The sequence below is a fragment of the Athene cunicularia genome, assembly GCF_003259725.1.
Source record: "Athene cunicularia isolate RWA chromosome 1 unlocalized genomic scaffold, athCun1 chr1_part1, whole genome shotgun sequence".
NCBI lineage: Eukaryota > Metazoa > Chordata > Aves > Strigiformes > Strigidae > Athene > Athene cunicularia.
This window is the reverse complement of record NW_020799091.1, coordinates 80,279,651-80,304,237: the sequence shown is the minus strand read 5'-3', so window position 1 is coordinate 80,304,237 and position 24,587 is coordinate 80,279,651. Positions and strand designations below refer to the sequence as shown.

At 36.7% G+C, this 24,587-nt stretch overlaps 1 protein-coding gene across 4 annotated transcripts; it reads left to right on the top strand.

Annotated features, from left to right (window-relative positions):
* Positions 1-119: 119 nt before the first annotated feature.
* FANCB (FA complementation group B) lies at positions 120-23,806 on the top strand. 4 transcript variants are annotated; one of them, XR_003400388.1, is made up of 10 exons: positions 208-1,769; positions 2,748-2,900; positions 3,392-3,484; positions 7,988-8,116; positions 8,976-9,142; positions 11,124-11,587; positions 12,427-12,664; positions 14,625-14,938; positions 18,737-19,244; positions 23,531-23,806. XR_003400388.1 is itself a non-coding variant. In XM_026868215.1 (9 exons), the coding sequence occupies exons 2-9, from the start codon at positions 825-827 to the stop codon at positions 15,043-15,045; spliced, it is 2,610 nt and encodes an 869-aa protein (XP_026724016.1). In that variant the 5' UTR covers positions 120-196; positions 731-824; the 3' UTR covers positions 15,046-16,665. The 4 variants fall into 4 exon arrangements, 3 of the variants coding, with proteins under 3 accessions (XP_026724016.1, XP_026724034.1, XP_026724025.1); XM_026868215.1 differs by lacking the exons at positions 18,737-19,244; positions 23,531-23,806 and adding an exon at positions 120-196 and having other exon boundaries at positions 731-1,769; positions 14,625-16,665; XM_026868233.1 differs by lacking the exon at positions 23,531-23,806 and having other exon boundaries at positions 18,737-20,286.
* Positions 23,807-24,587: the final 781 nt, after the last annotated feature.

Here is a 24,587-nt window from a genome sequence, read left to right as displayed (position 1 = left end):
CCGCCCTGGGCGCCGCTCGGCGCGGGGAGGGGGGCGGGTGAGGCCTGGCCGAGGCTGTGTGGGGCGCAGGGGCGGCGGCTGCTGCGGCGCCTCAGCTGCGCGGGCCCCCTGAGCGTGCCGGGGGAGGCTGTCCTGCCCGGGCCTTCCAGTCAGGCGAGGGGCGCCGCTTCCTACCCCGAAAGTTGAGTGAAACCCGGTGAGATGGCTGTGGTTCGCCCTGGGTCTCCGTGGTCTTGTCAGGAGGAGGGAGGGAGCCTATTTGGCGGCAAAATGACCGGACTCTTCTTCAGAGAGCTTTTCCCTTAAAGAGGCTTTACAATTTTAACCAAGAATGAATTATATTTATTCATAAAGCCTCCACCTGAGTGAAGGCTTTTAAATTTGAGAATTCGAAGCACCGCTGCTTTCCGCTCCACTCCAGTATACTTGTGAAATTGATGCCTTGAATTGTCACACACAGAGTGCATAGTATGGCTTGGTTTGTTTGCTTTTAATCTTTATTATGCCGTGTAGCTGTTGATGAGCATGTTGGTGATGCATTTCTGACGTAAATCTCTCAGTACAAAGTTGCTTAATTGCATTTTAATCTGTGAGATTAAAGCACATGCTGGCCTCATAGTCTCAAATTAGTCTATGTCATTGCTTTACAATGTATAATTTTTCTTATTCTTAAGGATTAGTTCAGCTAGTCCCAGAACGATTTAACTTCTTTTGTTGTTCGCCTTTGTAGATGGAAAAAGTCCGGATAGGTTAAAATTTCCACAGAGATATAATCCTGAAAAAAATGGAGACACATACATTTTTCTTGTAAAGGAATATACCTAATGATAAAGATGCTTCTAGGTGAGCAAGAACAATTCTTGTCCTACAATGGAGAAATCCTTATATTTCATCTGTCAAAAACAAAACATGCAGAGGGAGCAGCTGATAAAACAATGAATTTATGTGTCAGAAGAATGACGTTCAACAGAGACACTAAACTCTTTGTTCAGAAGTCTTCTGGAGTATTCAGCATGCGTGCCAGTCACTTAAAAATGGAAATTATTTGTTGTAGCTGCACAACAGATTCCAGGACAGGGATTATTCTTCCCTGCATTTTGCTGAAAAAGAAAAAACGGAACAATGTTTTCACATACCTTATATTGTTGCTTCACAGCTCAAATCAGTTTGAGCAATCCTTTCATTTTAAATTGGATTATGAGGTGAAAGAAGACATCAGGTTGTTTGCTGGCCCTTCAGTTTTGTGGAGGCATGCCAACAAGCTGTTCTACATCTCTTCCAACACCTGCACAGTTCTAAGTGCTCCTGTTCATCTTTCTTCTGTTGTGTGGACAGGTGAAATTGAGGATGAAGGCACTGTTGTCTTAGGGATAAGAACTGCTTGCCTGCCAGAGGGTGAAGATGAGGATGAGTTTTCCACTCTAGACAGAACCATCTGGGGTAGTGAGTTCTTCGGATATGCAATTGAGTCACAAAAAATGCTAACTGGCACATGCTTTATGCCTCATGCTTATAGCAGAGTGGTATCTTCTGTTTATGTCTGCAAGAATGAGATATTGAAAAAACAGCTCCGCATATCACTTGTTGCCGTAACTCACAAGAATCAGCTTATTTGGTTCCAAGATGGGCTCCCTAAAGGTGTTTGTGAGCTTCCTTATGAGAAACCATATTCAGTAAAACCAGCTGTAACCAGTGGCAAGGAATTATTATTTATTGTGTCTTTTGCTTCCGGAAATATTTGTGTTGTACAGAGGAGAGACAGCTTACAGGTATTTGTGGATTTAAACAGGTCCCTTCTACTGCTGTGTGTTTGTTTTTGTATATATTGTCTTACTGGGAGTTTCTGTGACTGAAAAGCTACATGTTCTGTAGAATTTTTTGTTTAGGTTATTGTTGCTTTTGTTAAAATAACCTGTCTGAAGTATGAGATTGTTTTGCTTTTATTGCTTGCTTATATATATATCTGAAAATAAGCCCTGGATTCTATTATTTAATAATATACTTTATGAATCTGAACCAAAGCTTGTGTTGCTAATTTAAAACTTCCATAGTATGAGAACTTGAGTTGTAAGACAGTTATGAGCGTCCCCATGTAATTTGTGTTAAAGTGAAAGTAAACTGATACAATAGCAAAGCATAAAATTCTCATTGGAATTTAAAAGCCTTTTGAGTCCCATTAGCCTAGTAACAAGAAATATTGTTTCATGAAAATGAGAAGTGGCCTCGCTTTTGTTTCCTTAAGTCCAAAGAGACAGAGTTAACTGCTAGGGTTTTGTCATACTCTGTCAAGAAAGCTTACATAACTCAGGAAATGCATGTTTGTCCTATTTAGTTGTCGGCATTATGTACAAATTTGTCGTTACCTTTCAAAAATATTTGTGTGCAATGCAGCAGAGATATTTCTGAATGTCAAATGTATAATATCTTTAACTGATCTGCAGGTATTACTGTTTATAAATAAATGTTACAGCATTCAGCTATTCAGCTGTTTGAGTACACTGAAGAGTTATGATCTCTGCAACCTGCATTCTGGAAAGTGATGTTTAAAAGAGAAATGGCTAATTTTTCCCAGAGTTACATAGGCTCTAAATGATAGAGTAAGAGTGAGAGCTTGAAACTTCTTAAAAATACTGTATTCCACACACCTGAATAGGCTGTCTGTCTAGAAAAAGCAAGCTTCACCAAAATGAAGTCTCAAATACAAGATTAATTCAAATACGTGTATTTTTAAACCTTGTCTAATGTAGGTGGCTTCCAAATGGCAAGAAGTGAAGTCTCTTCTGGTGGATGATTTTATTGGCTCTGGAAGTGAGCAACTGTTACTGCTTTTTAAGGATGACTCCAATTCAGACGTGTTAAGTACATTCAAAATAACAGATCTTGGAGCGGTCAACTATGCAGTAAGTTCAGCTTGCCTTTTTTCAGCTACTCAGTCTGTGCTTACTAAATCTCAAGAAATCATTAAATGCATATGAGTGCAAAGTGAAATTGGATGTCTGCTGTGAAATGCCCTGAAGTTTGAATACAATCCTCCCCCCTGTAATCATAAATTATCTGCAGAGATTATTCTACTTCCTTGATAGCATCAACATTCTTTTGGAAAATTAAAGAAATGCAGTTGAAAATGCTTCCCATATATAACAGGTTTGCTACAATGCTTACCTTTTGGCTAAGAACTCTTAATTAAGGACATAGTGCTTGTTAATTATCTTCTCATAATTGGGTCTTTCCATTACATACTGTCAACCTCTAATTGCTTTCAGAAAATAAAAGTTTTCTTTTAAGATGCATATTGTGATTCTTCTGGTTTTCTGTATTTTCCCCCAGATTTTTATAATGCTGTGTAATAGCCTGTACATTACTTTCAGGTTTTTATTCTGTTCTTTTTCAGAGCAATATTAATTATAAACATGTTGTTCCTGCTGCAGAAGGATTGCAAGAGAATGGTTTGCTTACTGTCCGAGCACTTGAAACAAGATTACAGGTTTGTACTCAATAGTTCTGCCTCCATATTTTCTTCAAATTACTTTTCCTTATCATTAGTTATCTAAAGGGTGAGATTAATGATACTGGTTTTATTGGACAAATGGTTCTGGGAGAAGACAACATTAAGTATCCCTTTTTGAATCAGTGGTAGCCTGTGTTTCAGTTCTCACCATTGTTACAAGTGCATTTGAGTTATCGGAAGAGTCTAATTTAATTTTAATTAAAATTTTGAGATAAGGCTCAAGCTGTCCTAGCAAAGCTTCATAATGGTCATTTTACTCATATTTAAATGCCAGTTAATAAAATGAGAACATTTACTTTTGCTTCGCACTACATTCTTTGATATGGTAGTGCCAAGATCCCGGTGAGTACAGATGAGTGATGGTTAATCCTGAAAATCAAGAGTCTTATGGTCTTTTTCTTTGTCCATGGACTTCAATCAAGCTGTCTTTTTTTTACTTTTCAACAAATTAATGACTATGTTTATTTCACCACCTGCTGATGGTTTTTCTTCCTGTTGCTAGCAGTTTTATAAGGATAATTTTGTAGAGTAGATGAAGCTAAAATGTATCCTTCTCTTAATTAGCATCATTTATAAAACTAGATGGGGGAACTTGTCAGAGTCCAAGTGATCAATGGGAATATATCATTGCCTTTCTTTCTACCTTTCATCCTGTTAGTAAACCCCCAGCATACTCTCCAAGTATTCTTTTGCAGTATTGTGTGTTAGCTTATACCAAATGGGTAATAATCGTCAAAATAGGAAGAATATTTTTTAAAAAAAATATAGCTTTAGGAGATAGGTACATCTCAAATTGAGCCAGAGATGTGAGGCTATTGTTAGCTGGCTGAGTGCTTTAGGTATGAGCTAACTATTCCCATCATTTGAGAACTAGTGAAAATTTAAGTAAGATATTGTGGCAGTTGTATCTTCAGCCTTTAAAAATTAAGTAAATTAACTGGGAAAAGCTAGTACTGGAAAAAAAGAGGACTACAACCCATTAAGAAAACACTGAAAAAAAATACCCTATTTTTCTAGTTCTAATTACAAAAGAGATGTCTGAAAAGATATTATTATACACCTTTCAAAAGATAAAAGCTTTTGTTTGAAGAACATTGGACAATAGATTTCTTTCCTTCCTGGAAGACACAAGAAAGAAGTTGGATTAATTTTGAGAACCTTTTGATGTCCCTTCTGACCTTACATTTTTACAGTTTTTCAGTTTGCATGTTAGAGGACTATTGACTTTTACATGCAGAAGTGCAAACTTCCTTCCAAATGCATTTTTTTGTTGTTGTTTCTTGATTCTTTTTGGTCGTCATATATTTTAAAACTGATTTCTTTAATGCTGCATTCTTTCCCTACTCATTACATTACTTTCCTCCTCTACAGAACAGAAATTATTTTCAATCTCTCCCATTTGTTGCTCCATTCACTGTTGTAATGAAGATTGTCCACCCTGCCATTGACAGCTGCATGTTCTATGTAACTGCTCTATGACTTTGTTCTTTTAATGCACCAACTAGCTTTCAGCAGTGTAGTTCTGTGAATCTGTGTTAGGATCAAGGCAGTAGTCTGGTTTGCACATTTTACTGGTTCTGCAGGAAACAAGCCACTGACTGGAGATTTCATGTATCATCTGCTGAAAAAATTCTTCTTACAGACACACAATCCTTAATAAGACCTAATTTATTTAGCAAGTTGAAAATCTTCCTGTGTTTCAGTGCTGTAAATCTTTGAAATTGTCATGCTGATGAATTTGAAAGTAGGTGCAGATACTTCTTTTTAGCCTTACTGTTGCTTCCTGTTGAGATCTCCAATGTTCTGTGTGTTTCCCTGAATAGTGAAGTACTGTTGCTGGGTTTTGTCTTCTGATGTATAACTGAATCTCAAGGGCAATTGTTTTGATGCAATAGCACATGGATCCAGCTTAGCCTGGGAATTTCCAAAGGTTATTTAGCCTTGAAATGGTGCCTCTTGATATTTATCATCAAAATTCAGGTCTTCTAGAAATATGCAATCGAATCCTGTTTTGACAGTCTCTGTGGAATCTTGTCTTCTAGGGAAAATGAAATAGCAGATGCAGCGCTTTTTCACACATTATTGCTTACCCCTTATTCCACAATTGTCTAGCTGTTTCTAGCCATGTGAGAACTTTGGCAGGACTGAATTATGGTCCACTGCAAATAAGTAGGCTGCCTTTAAGTTATAGACAGTAATACATATAAGTTGCATATTGCAGGTAGTGAAATTGAAAAGTGTATCAGTCTGCGTTTTTAACTGTTCTGTGTTTATCTTGTATACAAGCTTTTGGGTCTGAACCCAGCCTTTTCTCCTCTGAAGTTTATTTTTCCTTTAACAACTTGTTTTAGTATCTTCTGAAGACTTCCTTAGGCAGAGTACTGCAGTTAGATTATAACAGCTGAGGTTACAAGGTTTCTCATGGTTTTAGTTTGCTGTTGGAGCAGAAACAGCAGGAGTCAGAAGTGTCCTTTTATGTCCACTGTCCTGTTCTTCCTCCAAGTATTTAACAATTTTGTAAGAATTATAATGCCAAATTCTTTTACCTATGATTAACTAGTTTCCTTTGATTTGGTTTGCATGTTTAGGGGCAAGTATTTTTTTTTTAATCCTTACTGCTGATTTATTGAATTGCTTCAATGTCTGATTGTTTTGTTCTCATTCTGATAATGCTGATTTGGTGGTAGGTAGAAAGTTATTTAAGAAATGTTCTGTAGATTTTATTTTTATTACTATTTTTAGTGTGGTGGGTTTTTTTTGTCTGTTGCTGTTGATTTTCAAATTTTCTTTTTGTTATTTTTTTCATAAGGGAATTCAGTCACTTGAAAAAGATAGAACCAGTTATTTACCATATGAGCAGCTTCAGCCTATAGATCTCTGAATTATGTTCCTGTCTGACTCTTTTTGTCTACTTTTTCCATTTTACCTTTGCTTTTCCCAATATTTTTTTATCAATTGTGAATCTTCCTTTCTATTTCTTTTCCTTTGTAACAGTACCACAGTTCTTGTCTCAGTAGTTCTAGCTCTATATGTATGGATACATACATAAATTTTTTATCTATTTATGAATTCTGCCACCTTAATTGCAATGTGTCAAAACACTTTGCTGTTCCACTTAATGCTAAGCCTCTGCCTTCATTTGCTTTGCTTTTGACAGTGATTCATCTGTTCTGCTGTTCGTGCTGGATTTAGTCACAGCTCTATTGTCTTTGGCTCTGGACTGCCTTGTTTTTATGTTGATGTTTATTTTCTATTTTAAGGTGAACTAGTTTTATTTTCTTGGTGCAAAGATTGTGACTTCTGCTGATGCTTGTTGGGCAGTACATCTTGGCCTATGGCAGAAAGGATGTGCATGTCTCTTGTTCCAGAGAGTGGGTGTGCTAGGGTTTGAGATTGCCATGTGGTCTCTTTCTTGTGTTGCTTTATGGGGAAAAAGGGCTTGCAAAAGTCAGATTGGTCAGCAAGTATACGTCAGTGAATCTTCGGCTCTTTTGACTGCTTCTCAGTTTGTGCTTCTCCATTTGCTTTCCTTCTCAGCTGTTTATTCAGGAGTTGCTCATCAATGGGAGCAAGGAATGGTTTGATATTGTCATGACCTAGATTAAGAAGGTACTATAGAATTATCTTTGTTCTGACCTCTTCCTTTTTCTTCTCCTGACTCAAGTCTGACACTGGGTTATTGCTTGGAATCTGGCACTTAAGATACGTGGTTTGCTAGGTTGCCAATGAATTTTTTACAGAACTTGCTATGATGAGTGCTCCTTGCTCTAAATGCTCTTTGCCTGTTTCAGCTTGAGCAGAGGGTATCCCTTTGCTCACATGAAGTGCTTTTTAGTCAGTCTTTTTGGTTGGGTATGATTGATCCTGATTTGGTCCGGGGGCGGGGGGGAAGTTTTGTTTTGCATTCCAGTTGTACGTTTTGTTCTTTCCTTGTCAGCACTGAGCTTCTCTGGATCTTGTTTTCCAGAAAATATCTCTTGAAGGGCTTTCTTAAAATCTAAGAAGCTGGTGCTGGCATTTTGTTGTATATTTTGGTTTGGTTTGGTTCTTTTACCTGAGATATAGCCTGCATGTATGATGTATGTCTGTTTGTAAAACTGTCTACTCTTCAATATATTTAGTTGACCAATAACGAATACAAGTCTTGAGAAGAAATCAAAACTGATATCAATGGAAAAGTGAAACAGGAATATTAAAGAAAGGGCTGAATTTCTACATAATTTGATAAGATAAGCTTCTAAAGTAAATGTTAAACTCTAGGTTTAATATTGAGAGACGAAGATTCTTAAACTCATATTTTAGAAGCAGAGTAGCCTGACAAACATTTTTTAGAAGCATTACTTGAGGAACACCAAGATCTTGACTTGTGATACTTGCATAACAGTGGAAAACTGAAAAGATATCTTGGTAGCCTCAATATCAATTCTTATTTGCAGTAGACCTAAGCATAAGTCTAACAGTCATTTTTATCTTTTACAGGCTGGTTTTACCTCTGTTCAAGAGCTACAGCAGCATTTAAGACTCAAAAAGAGGGTTATTCTTGAATCTTGCAGAGCATTAATAGATCTTGTTGAAGAAAGAACACATATTCTACCAACTGCAAAAGAGGTAAAATGCAGAAGAAAGTACAGATCACTTCTGAATTCTGCTGAGCCATTTGCTGAGGGTGTTTCCCTCAACCACTTGTTACTTTCAGTAGGGATTGCCACTGCCAAAACTCATTAATCTGCGTTTTCAGTCTAGTTCATGACCTTAACCTGTCAATGTATGGAGATAAGCATAAATTTAGTTGTATACTTCAAATTGATTCGCACAGTATCTCCTGCCAACTGAGTTGTCTGGAGGAGTAACCTCTAACAAAGAGTGACAAACAGTAGAGGGAGTGTACAGTTTTAATTGGCACAGTTGCCTAGATATTGAATATCTGTCTGTGATCTAACATGTTACAAAAAATGCGCTGTAAACACATTGATTTTATAATGGGGGCAGAGTCAACTGTGGGCTGAGAAGGTGATGGGGGTTGGGAAAATGTTTACATATTGATGTTGCTCAAAAGAAGCCTCCTAATTTACTTGAGATGGAGTTGATCTCCCTTTCAATTAATGTTGTGGTCCCATTCAAGTCAGCCAGGTTTAGACAACAAAATTTTAAGCGATTAATGCAGTGATATAAAATAAATTCTAATACCTTAAATCTTCTTTGGACAATTAATTGTATGACAGTTCAAGATTTATACATCTGATGTTTACAAGGAGAGAATGAGTTGTGCTTTTCATGATATCATGTGATTTAAGAAAATGCAATTCTATCTTTTGAATCTATTGTGGAGAATAAGCTAGTTTTATACAGATTTCATTTTATGTATCTTAAAAGCACTTACAGCAATCATTTGTGGTAAAACATGAAGTATTGCAGTATAAAAAGAACTAATATCTCTACTTATCTAAAAAAAACGTTTTTCTGTAAGGAAGGTCTTGTCTCTCTCTGGGATGATGTAGAAAATCCTCCTCATTCTCTTAGTAAAGAGACATCACTGGCATCTAAAGTCCCAGAGCACTTCATAGAGAAATTGTGGCAGCGTGTTGTGGGTGACAGCTTGGTAATTGGAGTAAAACTAACTGAATCATTTTACTTGTAAGTATATAAATTTATCTAATCATTTCATTGAGTGGTTTCACAGAAACTGAATTTGCAGGTTAAGCTCTGCAGTAGCAAGAGTGGATTTTTGAGCTTTGAACTTTCTTATTTTGAACATGTGTATTTAAATTATGTCAAGTGTGTGTCTTTGTCAGAATTGTTGCTGCTGCTTGTCTCTGTCTAGCACTGTGCAAAAAATACATTGTATAGCAAAAAATCAGTTGTGTCAGTATAACCTCGTCATTACTGGAGGCTTTTTACAATAGAGTTTTCTTTGACAAATATTATGGTTCTTTATAATCTGTGTTGACATAGCTATGCTGCATCATTATGTGGTTTAGATAAAGCTCTCTCAGCTATAGAGTTCCTGATACCTTACTGTTAATATCTTGCTGTTCCTAAAGACTTATTTGCTTAAAGAAGCACAAAATAATACATTTTAAATTCTCTGATTAATTTAATACTCAGCTTTCAAAACCTTCAAAATTATTTGTTTATTCTTGTCTTTAAAATTATTTGCTTATTCTGTTCTTTTTAATTGCTCGGTTCTAGTTGTAAATACTACTTATGTTATTTTGCCTTCACAGGGAGGGAACTAATTTGGAACACAGTTTAAAAACCAAGATTACATGAAACATAAATTTATGATGTGTGTTGTGTAATGTAAGCTTTGGTGGAGTCAGAACCTACCTTTTGAGCTATATTCCCATAAACAGTGTAGCTGAGACTGTTTTAGGGTAAGCTTAAAGACTACTGATGCCACTGAAAATCATTAAAGTTGTTGTGAGGGAGCTGACCTGTTACGCCCTTTGGCCATTCTGCTGGAGCTGTGGGTATATTATTTCGCAACTGCCAGATTGTTGTAACTTTATAAGAAAGTTGACCTCATCTTTTTGACAGCCTCTGATAAGAGCCACTGAGGCAAACGATTTTTTTTTTTGCCTTTCCAGTGTTTATTTTTTTTAGCTTTGATGATGATGACTTTGTTTTTGAAAATGAAACACTTAATTCCTATATAGCTTCAGAAGTCCTCAGAAAATTTGGAATCATTCTTTAAAAACCAGCAGCGATATTGCGCTCTCTCCCATTTTTACAGTTGAGAAAAGATCTGTGAAGATGAAGTAATTTGTCAAAGGTTACATGGCAGGCTAGCAGCAAAACTTGGTCTTCTGGGCTCTGGTTCAATATTATATACAATAACCTGTGTTTTGGGGGGAACAGGGCTTGCTTTATCTCCAGCCCCAACACTGTAAGTCTTTATTGATTATTTTTGTGCTTCCTACTAATTCAAGATTGCAGTGTTGTTTTAGATTTCATTGTGAGGTGGTGATATTTCTCAGTAAAGAAAATTAGACATTCATAAGACTTTCAGATGTCAGTGACATCTTGAGACTGAATTGATTGACAGAATGAAATATTCATTAAGAGAGGATCTGAAACAGTAATTTCATTGAAAGAACCCTGTGTTGAATAAATGTACTTCCTACATTTCAGGACATTAACGCATGTTTAAGGTATTAGTATTTTAAACCTTTTACTTTATACATTCAATTTTGTTTGAACATTATAAAATAATATAGAACATCAGAAGAGCTTTTAATTGTCAAAGAGGGCAGAATTGATTCTATAATTTTATTTATTAAAAGAAAGTTAAGTCTTTAAAAATCTATTATAAATGACATAGAGTATCTGCATGGGTTACGTGTAATGTCAACATTTTTAAATGAATTAGACAACCAGATTCTCTCAGTTGCAATGAGGCATGTAACTCCTAGAAGCTCATAGAAAATTCAGTCCACGTTTTGAAAAACTTTATACTAAGCTTAGGTGAAATAGTCATTTGAAGGACTTATACTCTTTGCACAATCTGTGACTTAACCTGGAATGATATTGGAGTTTGTGGTAATCTTAAATGTCTGTATGTATCTGCAAAGCTCTGGTTATTTGTCAGAAGGCAAAATACAAACTGGGAGTGCAGTCATCTTATGAATTTTCACAGGTCACTGAGTGATGTCAGTTTATCTCTAGTGATGGATCAAAACTTCTCTTCGACTTCCCCCATTATCAAGTGTCAAAATAAAATCATTAAGCTGAACAAAGCCTTCTCAGCATTGGCTGTGTCCCCGTGTCAAACTGAGCCCCCTCCGAAAAAGATGAAATTGGACTTGCACAGCAAGAATGATCTGAAAAAAGAGTTTTCTAAGAGATGTTCAAGGGTTCAGCTGGATGAAACAAAGACAGTCACTGCTGTTACCAATCTTTCACCATTACTGGCATTTCATCGTGTATGTTGCATAGTTCTTCTACATGCAAAGAAACAAAAACATTTACAGGAGAGTAAAAAGATTACTGTACTCTGTGGGAAGATTTTGTTAAGTCTGGAAGATATTTCAAATGGAAAATATTCAGTAACAATGCTAAGGGATAATAGTTACTGTACAGGTAAATGGATTATATAATTTGGATTCATATATATATATGGTTGGTTCTTCCATTTAGTGTAGATGATGCCAAGCTAAGGTTCCAAGTTGTAATCACATCTGCCTCTTTGGATACAAACTGCATGGACCTGTTGGGAATTAAAAGCTGGGTGAAATGCAAGATGGAACATTTTTCAAAATGGAAGAAAATGTTAAGTGACTTGCTATATGGTTTTGTGTGAGCATGAGTGCTGAAGTTTATCTGGAAAGGTTAATTTTGAAGTCTGAGTACAGAATGCTGAAACCTGCATTTTTTCTATAAATAAGATACTGTGGATTAGATACATAGATTTCTTTTCTGACATAGTATTAGCTCTTAAATAATACCAGAGTAATTGAAGCTTTTCCTAATCTACACGTCTGTTAAGGTCATTTATTTTCCTTTCCTTTAATATGCCTGAATGAATTGATTTTGAACAGGGCTTCAGCACATGTAATGAAATATCCTTTTGATCATTTGCAGTGAATTTTAATTTCTTTCTTCCTTTATTGCTGTATCGTTGGCTAAAGCCAACATGTCATCTAATTATCATAGGAGGCTATTAATAGTCTTCTTTTGGCAAGACAACATTTATCTTTAGAGTTTCCTTTGTATAGGTGGGGCTCTGTTAATCAGCTAACTATTTTGCTTGACAGAAGTAGGTATAAGAATTTAAGTGAGAATAAAATGCCCAAAGAATGCCTGAATGCAGGTGCAAACTCTTCAGGTAAACTGGGAGTGTGAATGAAATATCTAAGCACATTTAACGTATGAAACATGATCAAAATATTTAGGTCAAATATTTCTTTATTTTGTTGCAGGTTCCATGGAAGATATACATGCTGTCCTTGCAGTATCTGTCAGATTCTCCTTTCAAATTGTGTCTTCTGACTGCACACTGACTCCAGTAAATTCATGGCTATTGGGAGAAATGGAGTGCACGCCATTTAAGGAATACCATGACAACGTATTCTGTCATAAAGCAGGAAATGTGTATGGTACAGTTTTCAACTGGACACTGAAAAATCCATTTGAAGGAGTTCTAACGTTATTTTGCAGGTAAAATTGCTCAAAAAGTGTAACGTATATTCATCTTGCATACACACTTTTAAATCTTTACACTGTTTCATACTGGTACTATAAACACCAGCCAAAATCATAACCAATAAGCTTCCAATATGTTGATATGATAAATATCAGCAGTAACAGAATTATTTTTCAAATCAGGACTATGGCTGAACCTGAACTGTGTTTTGTCTATGCTGTAACACTGAATTACAAATAAGTCTAGTCTCCGTTAATATCTGCTTGGTAATATTTCATTTGCTCATTTCACTGCATCATAATTTTGTCTTTGTTTTTCTTACATTATTCTGAGTGTAATACATAATTTTTTTTTCAACATGGTTTGATTTAGAAAAAATTACTTAAGATGTTAAAAACAAAAGACCAACCCCAAACAAACAACAAACACCAAGTTATACTACATTGAAATTTATTGCTATGTAATTTTGTAATTTAATCTAATTTTGTTCATATTTCTGATATATTTATTTCCTATCTACCATGATTCTGAAAATGAAATAATCTGAAGAGTCTCAGTGATTTCATTTTCTTCTGTAGATTCTTGGACAAATATCTATGAAATTTTCTAAACCAGGCTACACAAGTTAGTAATACTGCCATATTTTATGGTTTAGTTGGATATGGCTCACAATATGAATACTTCTCAAGTACTCATATGACTACTTCTCAAGTGTTGAAAAATGTTGCCTTTTCAAGCTAAAGAGCTCAAACTAAAATATAAAAGAAAGGTATATATCTTAAGAGTCTCTAATTTATCATGAGGTTTAATCTTTTACTCAAATTAGGAGTTGATTTCCTTCTTTTATGTAAGAGGAAAGGCTGAAATGTTTAACGAACCAATCATTAAGCCTCAAGACTTTTGGTTCCTTTTGAAGTTAGGCTACTTGAATACTGTTCACTTTTGATCCAATTTGCATTAATACTTAGTGAGCTGTACGTTTATGGTGTAACTATGACTGTACTTTCTACATCTTTTCTCCCCATCTTCAGATAGATCTTTTGTCCAGCTAGGATATTTCTGTGATAGGTAGGAGCTATGGACTATTCTTTTTCACAGCCTGTCAGAACCAAAATAAATGGTATCTGTTATAAGTAGTAGAATGTTAACTAAATTGAAATAGAAGTACTTTAAGGAAAGATGCATTTCTGATCTCTGTGAGAAAACTAGCTGCTTAAGCATGCTTGTGGGGTTTTTGGGGTTGGTTGGTTGGTTTTCATGCCTTGTTTGTTTTTTTTTTTTCCTAAGATAATTGGGGTTTTTTTTCAACCAAAGACATCTTTGAGGAGTTAATCTTGGCAAACACTGGAAATAAGTCTTTGAACAAACTCTACGTTCCTCTTAGAATCAGGAATGTGTCACTGTGTTGCATGTGCTACACTGGTATCCAGGAGAGTAGGTTCCCTGATGATTACCAGCACTATTTTATCTTGGTTTCTTAAAAATTTTGAATGTCTGATTTTAAGTGCAACTTTCCCTCTCCAGTGGCCATTTAAATATGACAAGCTGTGGGCCACCTAATAGCCATGCTGTACGTACCTATCGATAGTGACAATCTGTGAATATAAGTGACGTTTTTCTGCCCCTAAATGTAGACCAGACAACACATTTATTTTGTGCTCTTCTGTGTGGCCTTCACATATAATGAACTACTTCTTAAAGTGATTCACATGTAACCCTAATCATGGATATATGTTTTAGCATAGAATATTTGTGTTGCTGAAGTTTGCTTAGTGTCAGTTCTTTGACATACAGTGGCTAGTGTGCACACCATTAGAAAGCCCTTTCTTACTCTTATATGTATAGTGCACATAATACTTAAAACTATAGTCAGCATAACTTTTTCTCTGTTTGATTTAAAATAGCTTTGTTTTATTTCCCACTAGAATTTTGAAGATAGAAGGTAGCTTTAGTAATACTAATCTTATTTTACAGAAATCTGACTGTCTTGTTCCAGTGCCTTCATAGCCTTACTAGAGTTCTCCCACCAAGCTGTGACGTAAAACTCCTGACATCTGGAAGCAAAGGTGTACTTACTGAACAGTTAGCACTGGCTTTGGAAAAAGAAATGCTCACCTCAAGGAGTTTGTTCTTCTCAAAAGAAAGTAAAGCTGAAAACAGTTTCACGTGGGGGAATGAGCCTGGCAAGAAAATCAGTGATGCTCCTGTGGCTTCTTTACTGGACAGTGAGGAAGGAGTTCAGCAGTTCAGAAAGAAGTTTCAGAATGAACGGGAAGAGAGTGTGCTAAGTATGAATCAAACAATGAATGGTGCCCTTTACCAGGAACTTGCTTTGAAAATAGCAGAAGCTCAGCTCAGTTCAGATATGATTGTGTGGAGACTGAGCAAGTCCTAGAAACTAGTCACTAAATTTATTTTTAATAAAGATTTTTTTTAAATTACATTATTAAATAGTATTTATATTTTCATAGGTACTTACATTTTTATTACATAGCTCAATTATTTCTACAGGTAAATACTGGTATTTTGGTTGATGACTTATAGCTGGTTTGGCAAGAATTTAATATCAAAGACAGCTGAGTCATTATTTTGTTACAAATTTTGAAAATATTATTTTTATGGTATTTGATAATAAGTCCTATTCCAAAGTCATAATTCCTGAACAAAAAAAAGCACTGCCTGTGATCTTCAGGTACTACCTGCTGAGGTAGTGACTTTTTAAATCATGTTTTTCCACTGTTTTTCAGCTTTGTGAGTCACAGAATGCTTAGAAAATACCAAATCACAACAATTTACTTTCCTGTATCTCTGCCTTATGTAAGCAGAACATTCCTAGTGTTTGTCACCATTTTTCCAAAGTTGTCAAAATGTTGCTTTTCGGTTTTCCTAGAAGCAGAGTTTTAATAGTTAACATCTGCAGCATGTACTCTGATAATAAAAGTTTGGCAGGAAGAACGGAAGTTATGTTTTGACTCAAAGGAACACTGACATTTCAGAATAATTATATATCTTTTATTCATCAGAAAGTTCAACTTCTGCATGTATGTCTTCCAGAAGCATTGGAGTGGTGACGATTTTCAGTGTGAGGCATCTTCTCATACAGGCAACAGGAGTAAACCAATGCACATCTAAAGACAGAACACTAGCTAGAAAAACAATAAATGAGAGAATGTTGTGCTTTGTAAATCCAACACAGTTTGTCATCTCCCTTTTAAAGTATTAAATGTCTCCTTTTTTGACTATATAGAAGGGAAATTTTTCATTAAGATGCCAAGAATGCCTTAAGACATTGTCACGTGTATCTGAAACTCAGTATTTACTGGATGAGAAAGAATTGTTAAAGTCATTTCTTTGTTAAGATGCAGTTCTGTTCAGCCCAAAGCTTAAAAGCTCATTGTCAGGGCTTGGCAGTCAGTTGTCACTGGAATTTCCAGAAGAAAGTTCCTGATTATAAACGCTGAAATGAAAAATCTCAAAATGCAGTCCTGTAGCTTTCAGCTAAGGGCAAGACCTTGGTAAACCAGCTGAGCAGAAACTTTCAGAGCAACAAAGCTACTGTTCAGCTCAGGGCACTTGAAGGAGTTTATGCAAAGCAGTGTAAACAGCCCCGCAGTTGATTTTTATTAGCACCACTGTAGCAGCCTGGTGTCATGTTGTAACTAACCATCAATATGTCTGTTTTTAAAGAGAAACTTCCACTTGTGTTCATATCCCTTTATTGAATTAGTAGAGTGGGACAAATGATGAGAAGTTGCTAAGGACAGAAGTTGCCACTTTCTAATTCCATGGAGTTGTTATTTACCACTACTTAAAAGAAGCAAACAGTCAAATCACAGAAATGTAGAAGTGAAATTATTCAAGCAGAGTAATAATGCATACAACAACATGTTCCTACTAAAGAGTCTTTCTAGAGGCATGAATGCTTAGTTTGCAAATCATCACATGAGATCATTAAAAGCTTTCCTAACAGCTGTAAGATTCCTGGGAGTAATTCTCCAACTGACTAGTAATGCATAATGACATGGCACAACTTTCTGTGGCTGTGATGCAATTGATAGGTCTAATGCATATGTGTGGGAGAGATTTTATGTGACAAAATCTACAGGTCTGCTGGAAATACTTGGAAGGTTTATGCTGATATGGGGCTTTTTGGCCTGGAATCATGGAAAAATGGAGCAAGTTTGAACAAAGGTTCAGACTCTCTGCAGTCTTATCTTCAAGTGGCAGCAACAGGAATTTTCCTTAGAGATACGTCCTTTCCTAAACATGCCATTCAGAAGTAAAAGCAACTAAAGGTGTTAACCTTCGGTTTATTTTGTCTGTTGTGATGATTAATCTCAGCACATGCTGGTGTTCATATGGAGAGTCCAGATTGCATGGACTAGGAAAACTGGTTGGGTTGGTTCACTGTGTTTCTGTCATGAACAGTTGGAGTCCCATTTGAGTTCTTGCATAGAGTGAGTTCTGCAAGTACTTTTTTGAGCAAATCATTTGAGGAATGAAATGTTAGTGGCAGCAGCTGTCCTAGTTACTGGGGATTGGTATCCCCAAGAAATAACCGCTAAAATAGTTGGATGCTTGATTCTGTAATTTCCCTTTTCTATGACAGCAGATCAAGTTGGGAGAGATACAGATCACAACCAACAGAAAGCTTTTTGTTAATAAAGCTGTTAATAATAGTGGATAACTATTCACACATTCACTTACATGCTCATAATTACTCTGCAGGAGCAACATCTGGGAGGCCAGTCCAACTCCTGAGACTTCTGGCTTCTAGGTGGGTAGTTTAGAAAGTCTATCAGAGAAGCCTTTGCTTCATCAGGTCTGTGTATGTAAATCTGTAGGTTTTTTGGCTGCATATAGCAACCTCTACCTGCTTGTACACGATGCAAGTTACGCAACCCATGGATGATACTAGTGTAGGTAGTAGCTTTGTACACAGCCAGCAAGGCTCTTGATGTTCTGAGTTTATGAGTTCTGGTGGATATAACAAGACAACTGGTCACCAGAGTTTACCAGTTACTGGGAGGCTTTCACATGTAGCTTCTCAGCATGCCATCTCTCCTTAGCCTGCTGATTGCTGGTAACCATTCCTCCATCCAGAGCTGTAGAACCCCTTCACACAAACACACAGAAGGGACCTTTATCACACAAATTTTTGACAAGATAGTAAAATTATACCTAGAGCCAGCTTGTCTTGATCCCAAAGGGTCAAGAAAACATGGGTTGATTTCCAAAAACCAGGAGGTGTCAGTGGGTTTTGGCAGGTATCTGTAGGAGTGGTTCCAGTCCTTTGGCCAGGGCAGTGATCAGTGTGTAGGGGTGTACTTTGTGATGGCTCTATTACCACACATTTCAAAAGGCTGGGATGCAAAAGGGAAGCCCACTCAGGGAAGTGTGAGCTGTCATGCCTAAATGCACTCTTAGGTCCATCTTTGCACTTTTAAAGTCAGCGTGATTTAAGGCCCTAAGAAGAGGGATTGTGTGTCAAAGAACTTTGTTTTTTTCAGCCAAGTTGGTATAATGAATAAATTTACTTATTAGAATGATTTTTTTTCTGTCATTCTCAGGCAGCAGAAACCTGTCTGCTCTAGAGTAGTCATTGCTGGATAGCAATATTTCCGTCTAAAGTGTGTGTGTCTATGTATATATTTCAGATCAACCAACAGGCTGCCTGGTTGTTTGTGGTAGTAAGACTCAAGCCTTCTATATCAGCTACTAATTTTTGTTTTCTCACAGCTCTTGACAGTTTGGGAACTGTGACAGTCTTATGACTGCTCTCTTCTGAATCATGCTGACTCTGCTAAGACAAAATAATAATGCCGGCATGTTTACCCATGAGTGAGTTATTCATTAGAGACTATTAACAAAGATGATAGGGTCAGTAAAAGGAGTATCTGAATGGTGGTAGTTTTCTTCTCCTTCCTCTCTACTTTTCTGGGACAGATGAGGTTTTAAACAAGTGGAAAGTAAGTGTTGATGCAAGGATTTGGAATAGATGTAAAGGCATGTGTTTGAGCATTTTGTTGCTTTTAGTTTTGTTCACCTTTTTGGTTTTTTTCAGTGCTCTCTTCTCTGCATTCTAGGCATGCCACTGAGTAGGAGGAACAAGGTGATCATCTTGATCAGTACGTAACAGGAGTTTCTAGCCAAGAGAAAAGCAGTACCAAATCCTCCTAGGGGAAAGGCAAAAGAGTAGGAGGTTTAATGCTGCTGTTTAGTCATATTAATTATTGCTTTAAGGAGGTGATACTACTTTGGTCTTTTCTGTGACCTCAGGTTTCTGGTATATGACAACTTTATACCTTGAATATATTGTGAAATTCATAATTCATAGGTACAAGACGGCAGCTGCGTGTTTATAAATCACTTGGTTGGCAGTCTTTGCTCTAAAGTGTCAGGTTTGTATCCGTCTAGTTCCTGCCTGCAGTCCTACATTCACAAAACCCTGTTGCTTAACTGTGGTATTTAGGTCAGATCCACAGGTCGGTAAAGCAGTCTCAGGTTAACAAATCCTCCTCCTTATTGTCTAAATGGAGACGTGGTGAATAATTTGCCCGGCTGCGATCCTTACCTGCGCAGCGAGGTGTAAAGGTAAGTGCTTTGTAATGAGTCCTCCCAAACAGCGAGCACTGCCTCTGTACCTGCCCCCTTTCCTCTTCCCAGAGCCCCAGTTACAGTTTTGATCTGAACATGTGATGTCTTCCTTTGTAATCCTGCCTTTGAAATGTTCTCGAGCGTGAGAGGAAAAGCAGAAGCTGCCAAAAACTTCCAAAATTCATGGTTGGTGGGAGCGTGCTGTTGCTGTACAGCCTGCACTATTCCCTTTGCACAGGCTCTACGGAGGGTGTAACTGTCCTCCCCCTCCCGACCCAGTGAGCAAATATTGAAGACCAAAAAGACAATCGCTTCTAAAATGCAAAAATTAACTTTGCTTGGGTTTTTCTTTTCCAAGGGATGCAACTCTGCTAAATCAGATAATCTATAGATAATAGTCAGGTCCCCAATGCAAAGTGCACCTTTATGAAGCTTTCAAGTGCCTGGGGCATTCAAGCAAGTAGTTTTGCAACACAGAAAAAAACATTTCCTCCCCTGACACCCAACCCCTGTGGCTGAGTACCTCATGACTGTTTATAATGATAAACTGCTGCTTTGCTTTTTTTTTTTTTTAAGATTTCTGCAATTAAGGCTCATTTTTAATTCAACTTTACTCATTGGCAGTGGAATTTAATACTTTCTACAACATTTTAAACCTTTGCTTTAATTTTGCCTCTTCTCAAGCTCATTTAAGAAAATTCAACACTCATTGGATGTGTTAGTATAGTACTACAATTTTTAATCCTTATTTGGATGTCAATTATTAATACACAAGCATTGTAGAAATCCAGAGAGGAGTAAATTTCTGAGGGCTTTGGCAGAATGTTCTTCCTTTCTTTTCCCAAATTTCTAAAAATTACCAAATCATCCAGGTGTCTCCAAATGCATATAACATGTACCAGCTTCTTTAATCCCCCCCAAATCAGTTGCACAAGATAGTTATATTGGAGAAATCAGAGAAAAATCATTCAATATTGTAGGTAGGTATATTTTTCAACACAACTGTAAGAAGAAATTATACGAGACAGTTAGACCGGTTCAGCACTCTTCCGTGTTTGTCAGCTGCTTTTTTTTTTTTTTTTTTTGTGACCAAGAGCAGCTGTTGGATTTGAAGCTCCCATTAACTTTTTAGGACTATGCAGTGTGGGTACGAGTTAATTCACATTTGTGATCACATTCATTAAATTATTACTTTTTACCTATGCTGGAGAGTCAGTATAGCGGTCATGTATGTTGGAGTGTCTTCCACTGTCCCATCCAAAGGCTGTGAATTAATGACAGGAAGATAAATACAACCACCATCCTATAAATAACAGTAATTGCGACCTCAGCAGGAACAGATCTGAAATTACAGGTTCCAGCAGGGGATAATCACTGATTGCCTAATGCTGATGGCGATTCTTTTTTCCAAAGGATGTCCCTAACTTTCTTAAAGTACATGATTTATATTTAGTTACTCAAACACAGCGTTTCAGTTGTGATTATGTAACACTCAATAATTTATAATTTCAGTATACTCTATTTGGTTTTGAGTTATGTGCACTGCAGCATATTTCATGTGCCACTTTGCCACAGGAGTGCCTGTGTAAATGCAAAAATTAAAAAAAATTATGTTCCTGAGGTAATATCTTAGTGTTTTCATCTCACTGCAAAACTAAGTGAATTATTCCAATGCAAAGTACCTCAGAAGTGCACAGCATCTTCTCAATAAACTTGATAGTTTTTTAGCTAGAAGTCAGCTTTTAGTAATTTTATGGAAAAAAAAAATTCTGTTTCATTCTTTTCATAGTAGCTCACTTCTTAAAAATGTGCTCTGAATGCATATATTATTGTTTGATGACTGATACATTCACTCAGAGTCTGTAAAAATCATTACACTTTATTATTGGGGTGTTTTACTTCAGAAAGAAATTGCTAATTTAAAACCCTTTCCCTTTTTTTTAGAATTGGATAAAGAAATAGACCTTGCAGAAATAATCATCAATGAAGATGAATAAATGATCCCTTCTTATTGCATTTTCCCCAAACATTAATACATTGTCTTCTGAAGTTATAACTAGATAATCCACTGAAATAACATAAACTCTCCAAAAAAAATAGAATTACTGAAATGCTTGGGGAAAGAATAAATCCCCACTCTATTTTCCCACCAAATAGATAGGAATTTGTGCAAACTAGTGTATTTTCTTCATAAATTGACATGTTGTAGGTAGAAAGAGGATGAAGAACAGATAAGTCATGTCAATTTGAAATTGAGTCCTTCTATGCTAAGTGCTCTTTCTTAGTGGCTGTTGAAAACACATGGAGTGAATTGGATTCTTTAAAAATCTACATTAACCCTCCATTATTTAGTAGCATGTCTGAGTAGCACATTAATAGTATCAGTGATCCAGGATTTGAATGTTTTAAGTGACTGTAGATAGCCTGAGGTTATAATAATGATTACTTTAACACCATGTGAAATGCATTTCATTTTTTTTAAGCTATTGGAATTTATGCCATATTATGACAGCTCATACACATGTAAATCTACACAGTGGTACAGCTAATCTGGGGAGAACTGACTTCTCACATTGCCATGTGCCATTCATGGGCCATCATCTTGCCCAGTATTGTTTCTAATGCCGCCTTAAGATGGGTTGTTCAACCCACCCCACGTACCTGCCATGCTAGCATTGCAGCTACAGAATTTAGATTTTTGCTATATGCCTAAAAAGTAGTAATCTTTGCTTTTAAAATCACAAAACATTTGACATGTCAGCATTTTGTTTTTATATGGCTGGGAGGTGGCAATTCATCTGTGTGCAGCTATAATTGTACTTCCCCTCTGAATGTCAATTTTGAAACCTCTTGGAATCCAATGCAATGACTCCTGTTCTCCACTGCCTCCCCTCTCCCCATCGTGAACTCCTTTTTAGACCTTGTATGCACCTTGGGTTAAATCCTGGCCTCAAGAAAATTTCAAGGCTTTCTGAGAGCTTCCAAGCTCTGGGCATCTCTATCATGATTCAGAACCTGCTTTTTGTCTCAGCAGGGAAGCTTAGTGGGTTTCACAGACCCACATTCACAAATATTCTATCCCCTTGCCCAGGATTTTATCAGGAATGAGTGTAATTTTCTAGCAAGTACAACTTGGCTGAATTTCCAAAGTTAAAGGCAGAGAACTAATAAATTATAAACGCAACAATAAATTAGACTTGCATTTATTTTGCGGTTAGTCACTGTTTATTCAAGTCTCTGTTCTTACTTATTTATGTTTACACTGCCAACAGATGCGATGCTTCGATTTTATTTAAAATAAAGTTTGCCATAAAGCTAGCCAATAATGTGCCCATATTCAACAAAGTAACGATACAGCTTGTTGTAGTCATTGATAATGGTATTTCAGCTTGTAAATCTTCATGGCAAACTGCACGTTTTGAGGATTGAATGAACAAATGCTAAAATACATGTGCTTGAATAACAAAGGTGCCCTGAAGAAGAAATACAGGTTTCAGTTGTAAACTATGCGAAATCATTAGTTACATATAATTTCAGGGCAAGAAAACACCATTCCTTTTTCAAGATATGGTAGAAATACTATATGGTTTGTTTTCTTCTTTTTTCCTTTTAGGTTCTTTTACTATCATAGCAAAGGAATAAAGATACACTTAGGAGTTCATGTTTCCAACTTCAAACATAAGGTTTTAGAGGCACAAAGAGTAACAGGGAAGATAAACAGTCCTTACTGATACTTGACTAAACAGCTCCAGAAGGAATTGTGAAATTGTTTTGAGTGTGCCAACTAAAACATCGGAAATTTCTGGCCATTACCCTCCAACTCAAAAATCACGCAACTTCCCTGTGACAGATGAAAAAACGATATTGGAATAATTAATGTAGTTAAGCTATCTCTCTTCTGAGTTGAAGATGAAGAACACAAGCAATGGCCACCACTGAGCTAGCTGTAGGGTACTCCGAGGTGCTCTTGGTGGTTTGTGAGACTGCAATTTGGGAGTCAGCTTCCTTGCTTTGAGATGTTCTTTATATACTTCTGTGGTCTTGTGTTGATAGTGATGTTAATACAGAACCTGTTATTTATCTTAAGAAGCTTCTAAAAGATAGCTGATCCTGATAAAATGTTTCAAAGACATCTGTTGGTGCTAAACAACATTGTTTCCTTATATCACTTACTGAAAAAAAAAAAAAAAAAAGCAGCATATAAATTCCTTAGCAGTATCTTATACATTTAAACAGGGTTCATCTTTTTTGTTATCGGTTTACAAGTCTTATCTTTATTGCAGGTGATGTGCATTGATTTACTTTACCTTCTTTCTGGAATTCCTTATCAAACTATTCTGAATCAGAGCAAATTCTACCTTGGTAAACTGTGCTGAGCTTCTCCATTTGTAACATATTGCAATTACAAAACCATTTTCAAATTTGTCCTTTCTGAAGAAAAACAAAAAACAGAGTTGAATTTGTATTGTCTTAAAAACAAGACTGTATCACTGAAGAAAGAATAGTGCAGTTCATTTGTTACCTGAAAAATGAAATATTATTTCCAAAACAAGATGCGATTTTAGTATATTAAATGCAAAATATGTCCCTTCAAATACTCTTGGAAGAAATAAAATTGCATTTTAATCTTCCTGTGACATTTACTTGAATTTAGCCTACAGTGTATCTGCTAATTAATAATCAATGGTAGACTAAGATGCAGTCCACTGAAAGCACATCTGTCTGCAGCTGGCCTTTGTGGATATATAAAATAGGAGATGGTGCTGTGAGGTTGGTTGTGTCTATGTACAGTGGATGTCTTTCTTAAAACTGTACAGAGAGTTTTCAAGACGACCTTTTGTGTCTGCATTTATCAGCAGGGCAGGCAGGAAATTTCCCATGTCCACAAAACCACTCTCTGTGTCCCTCCTTGCCCGCATGTTCTTGCTGCTGTGCTCCCCCTGCACAGCCCACGCTCTGATGGGAAGGAGATGGGCCACCACTGGTAGCAGCCTTGCCATCCCTCCCCAGTGGGCAAGGCTGGAGGTGTATGATCCCCAGGACTCCCAGGCAGGGGACAATTTAGCTATGACTCTGCCAGTCTGGGAGGAAGAGGGCTTATATCAGTGCAGAAACAAGAGGGAACAGCCATGGGCCTGTTTTGGTTAGGACTAACATAGTCTGTGGTGTTGGAGGCGGTTCACTCTTGTGCAGCATCCAACTGGACACCAAAAGCACTTTCAGTGACTGGCAGATCTCAGGGTGACCTCTTGCTGTGGTTCCTCTTTGTTTTGCCCAATAAGCATTTTGAAAGGCGCCAGAGGAGCTAGCAGGGTGGCTAAAAAAAAAAAAAAAAAAAAA

What these genes read in the sequence shown, in the direction of transcription:
- FANCB (XM_026868215.1), top strand. Translation starts at nt 825, where the DNA reads ATGATAAAGATGCTTCTAGGTGAGCAAGAACAATTCTTGTCCTACAAT. An exon ending in CTAACTGAATCATTTTACTT is followed by an intron (nt 9,143 to 11,123) that starts GTAAGTATATAA and finishes CTGGGAGTGCAG; the next exon opens with TCATCTTATGAATTTTCACA. An exon ending in GGATAATAGTTACTGTACAG is followed by an intron (nt 11,588 to 12,426) that starts GTAAATGGATTA and finishes ATTTTGTTGCAG; the next exon opens with GTTCCATGGAAGATATACAT.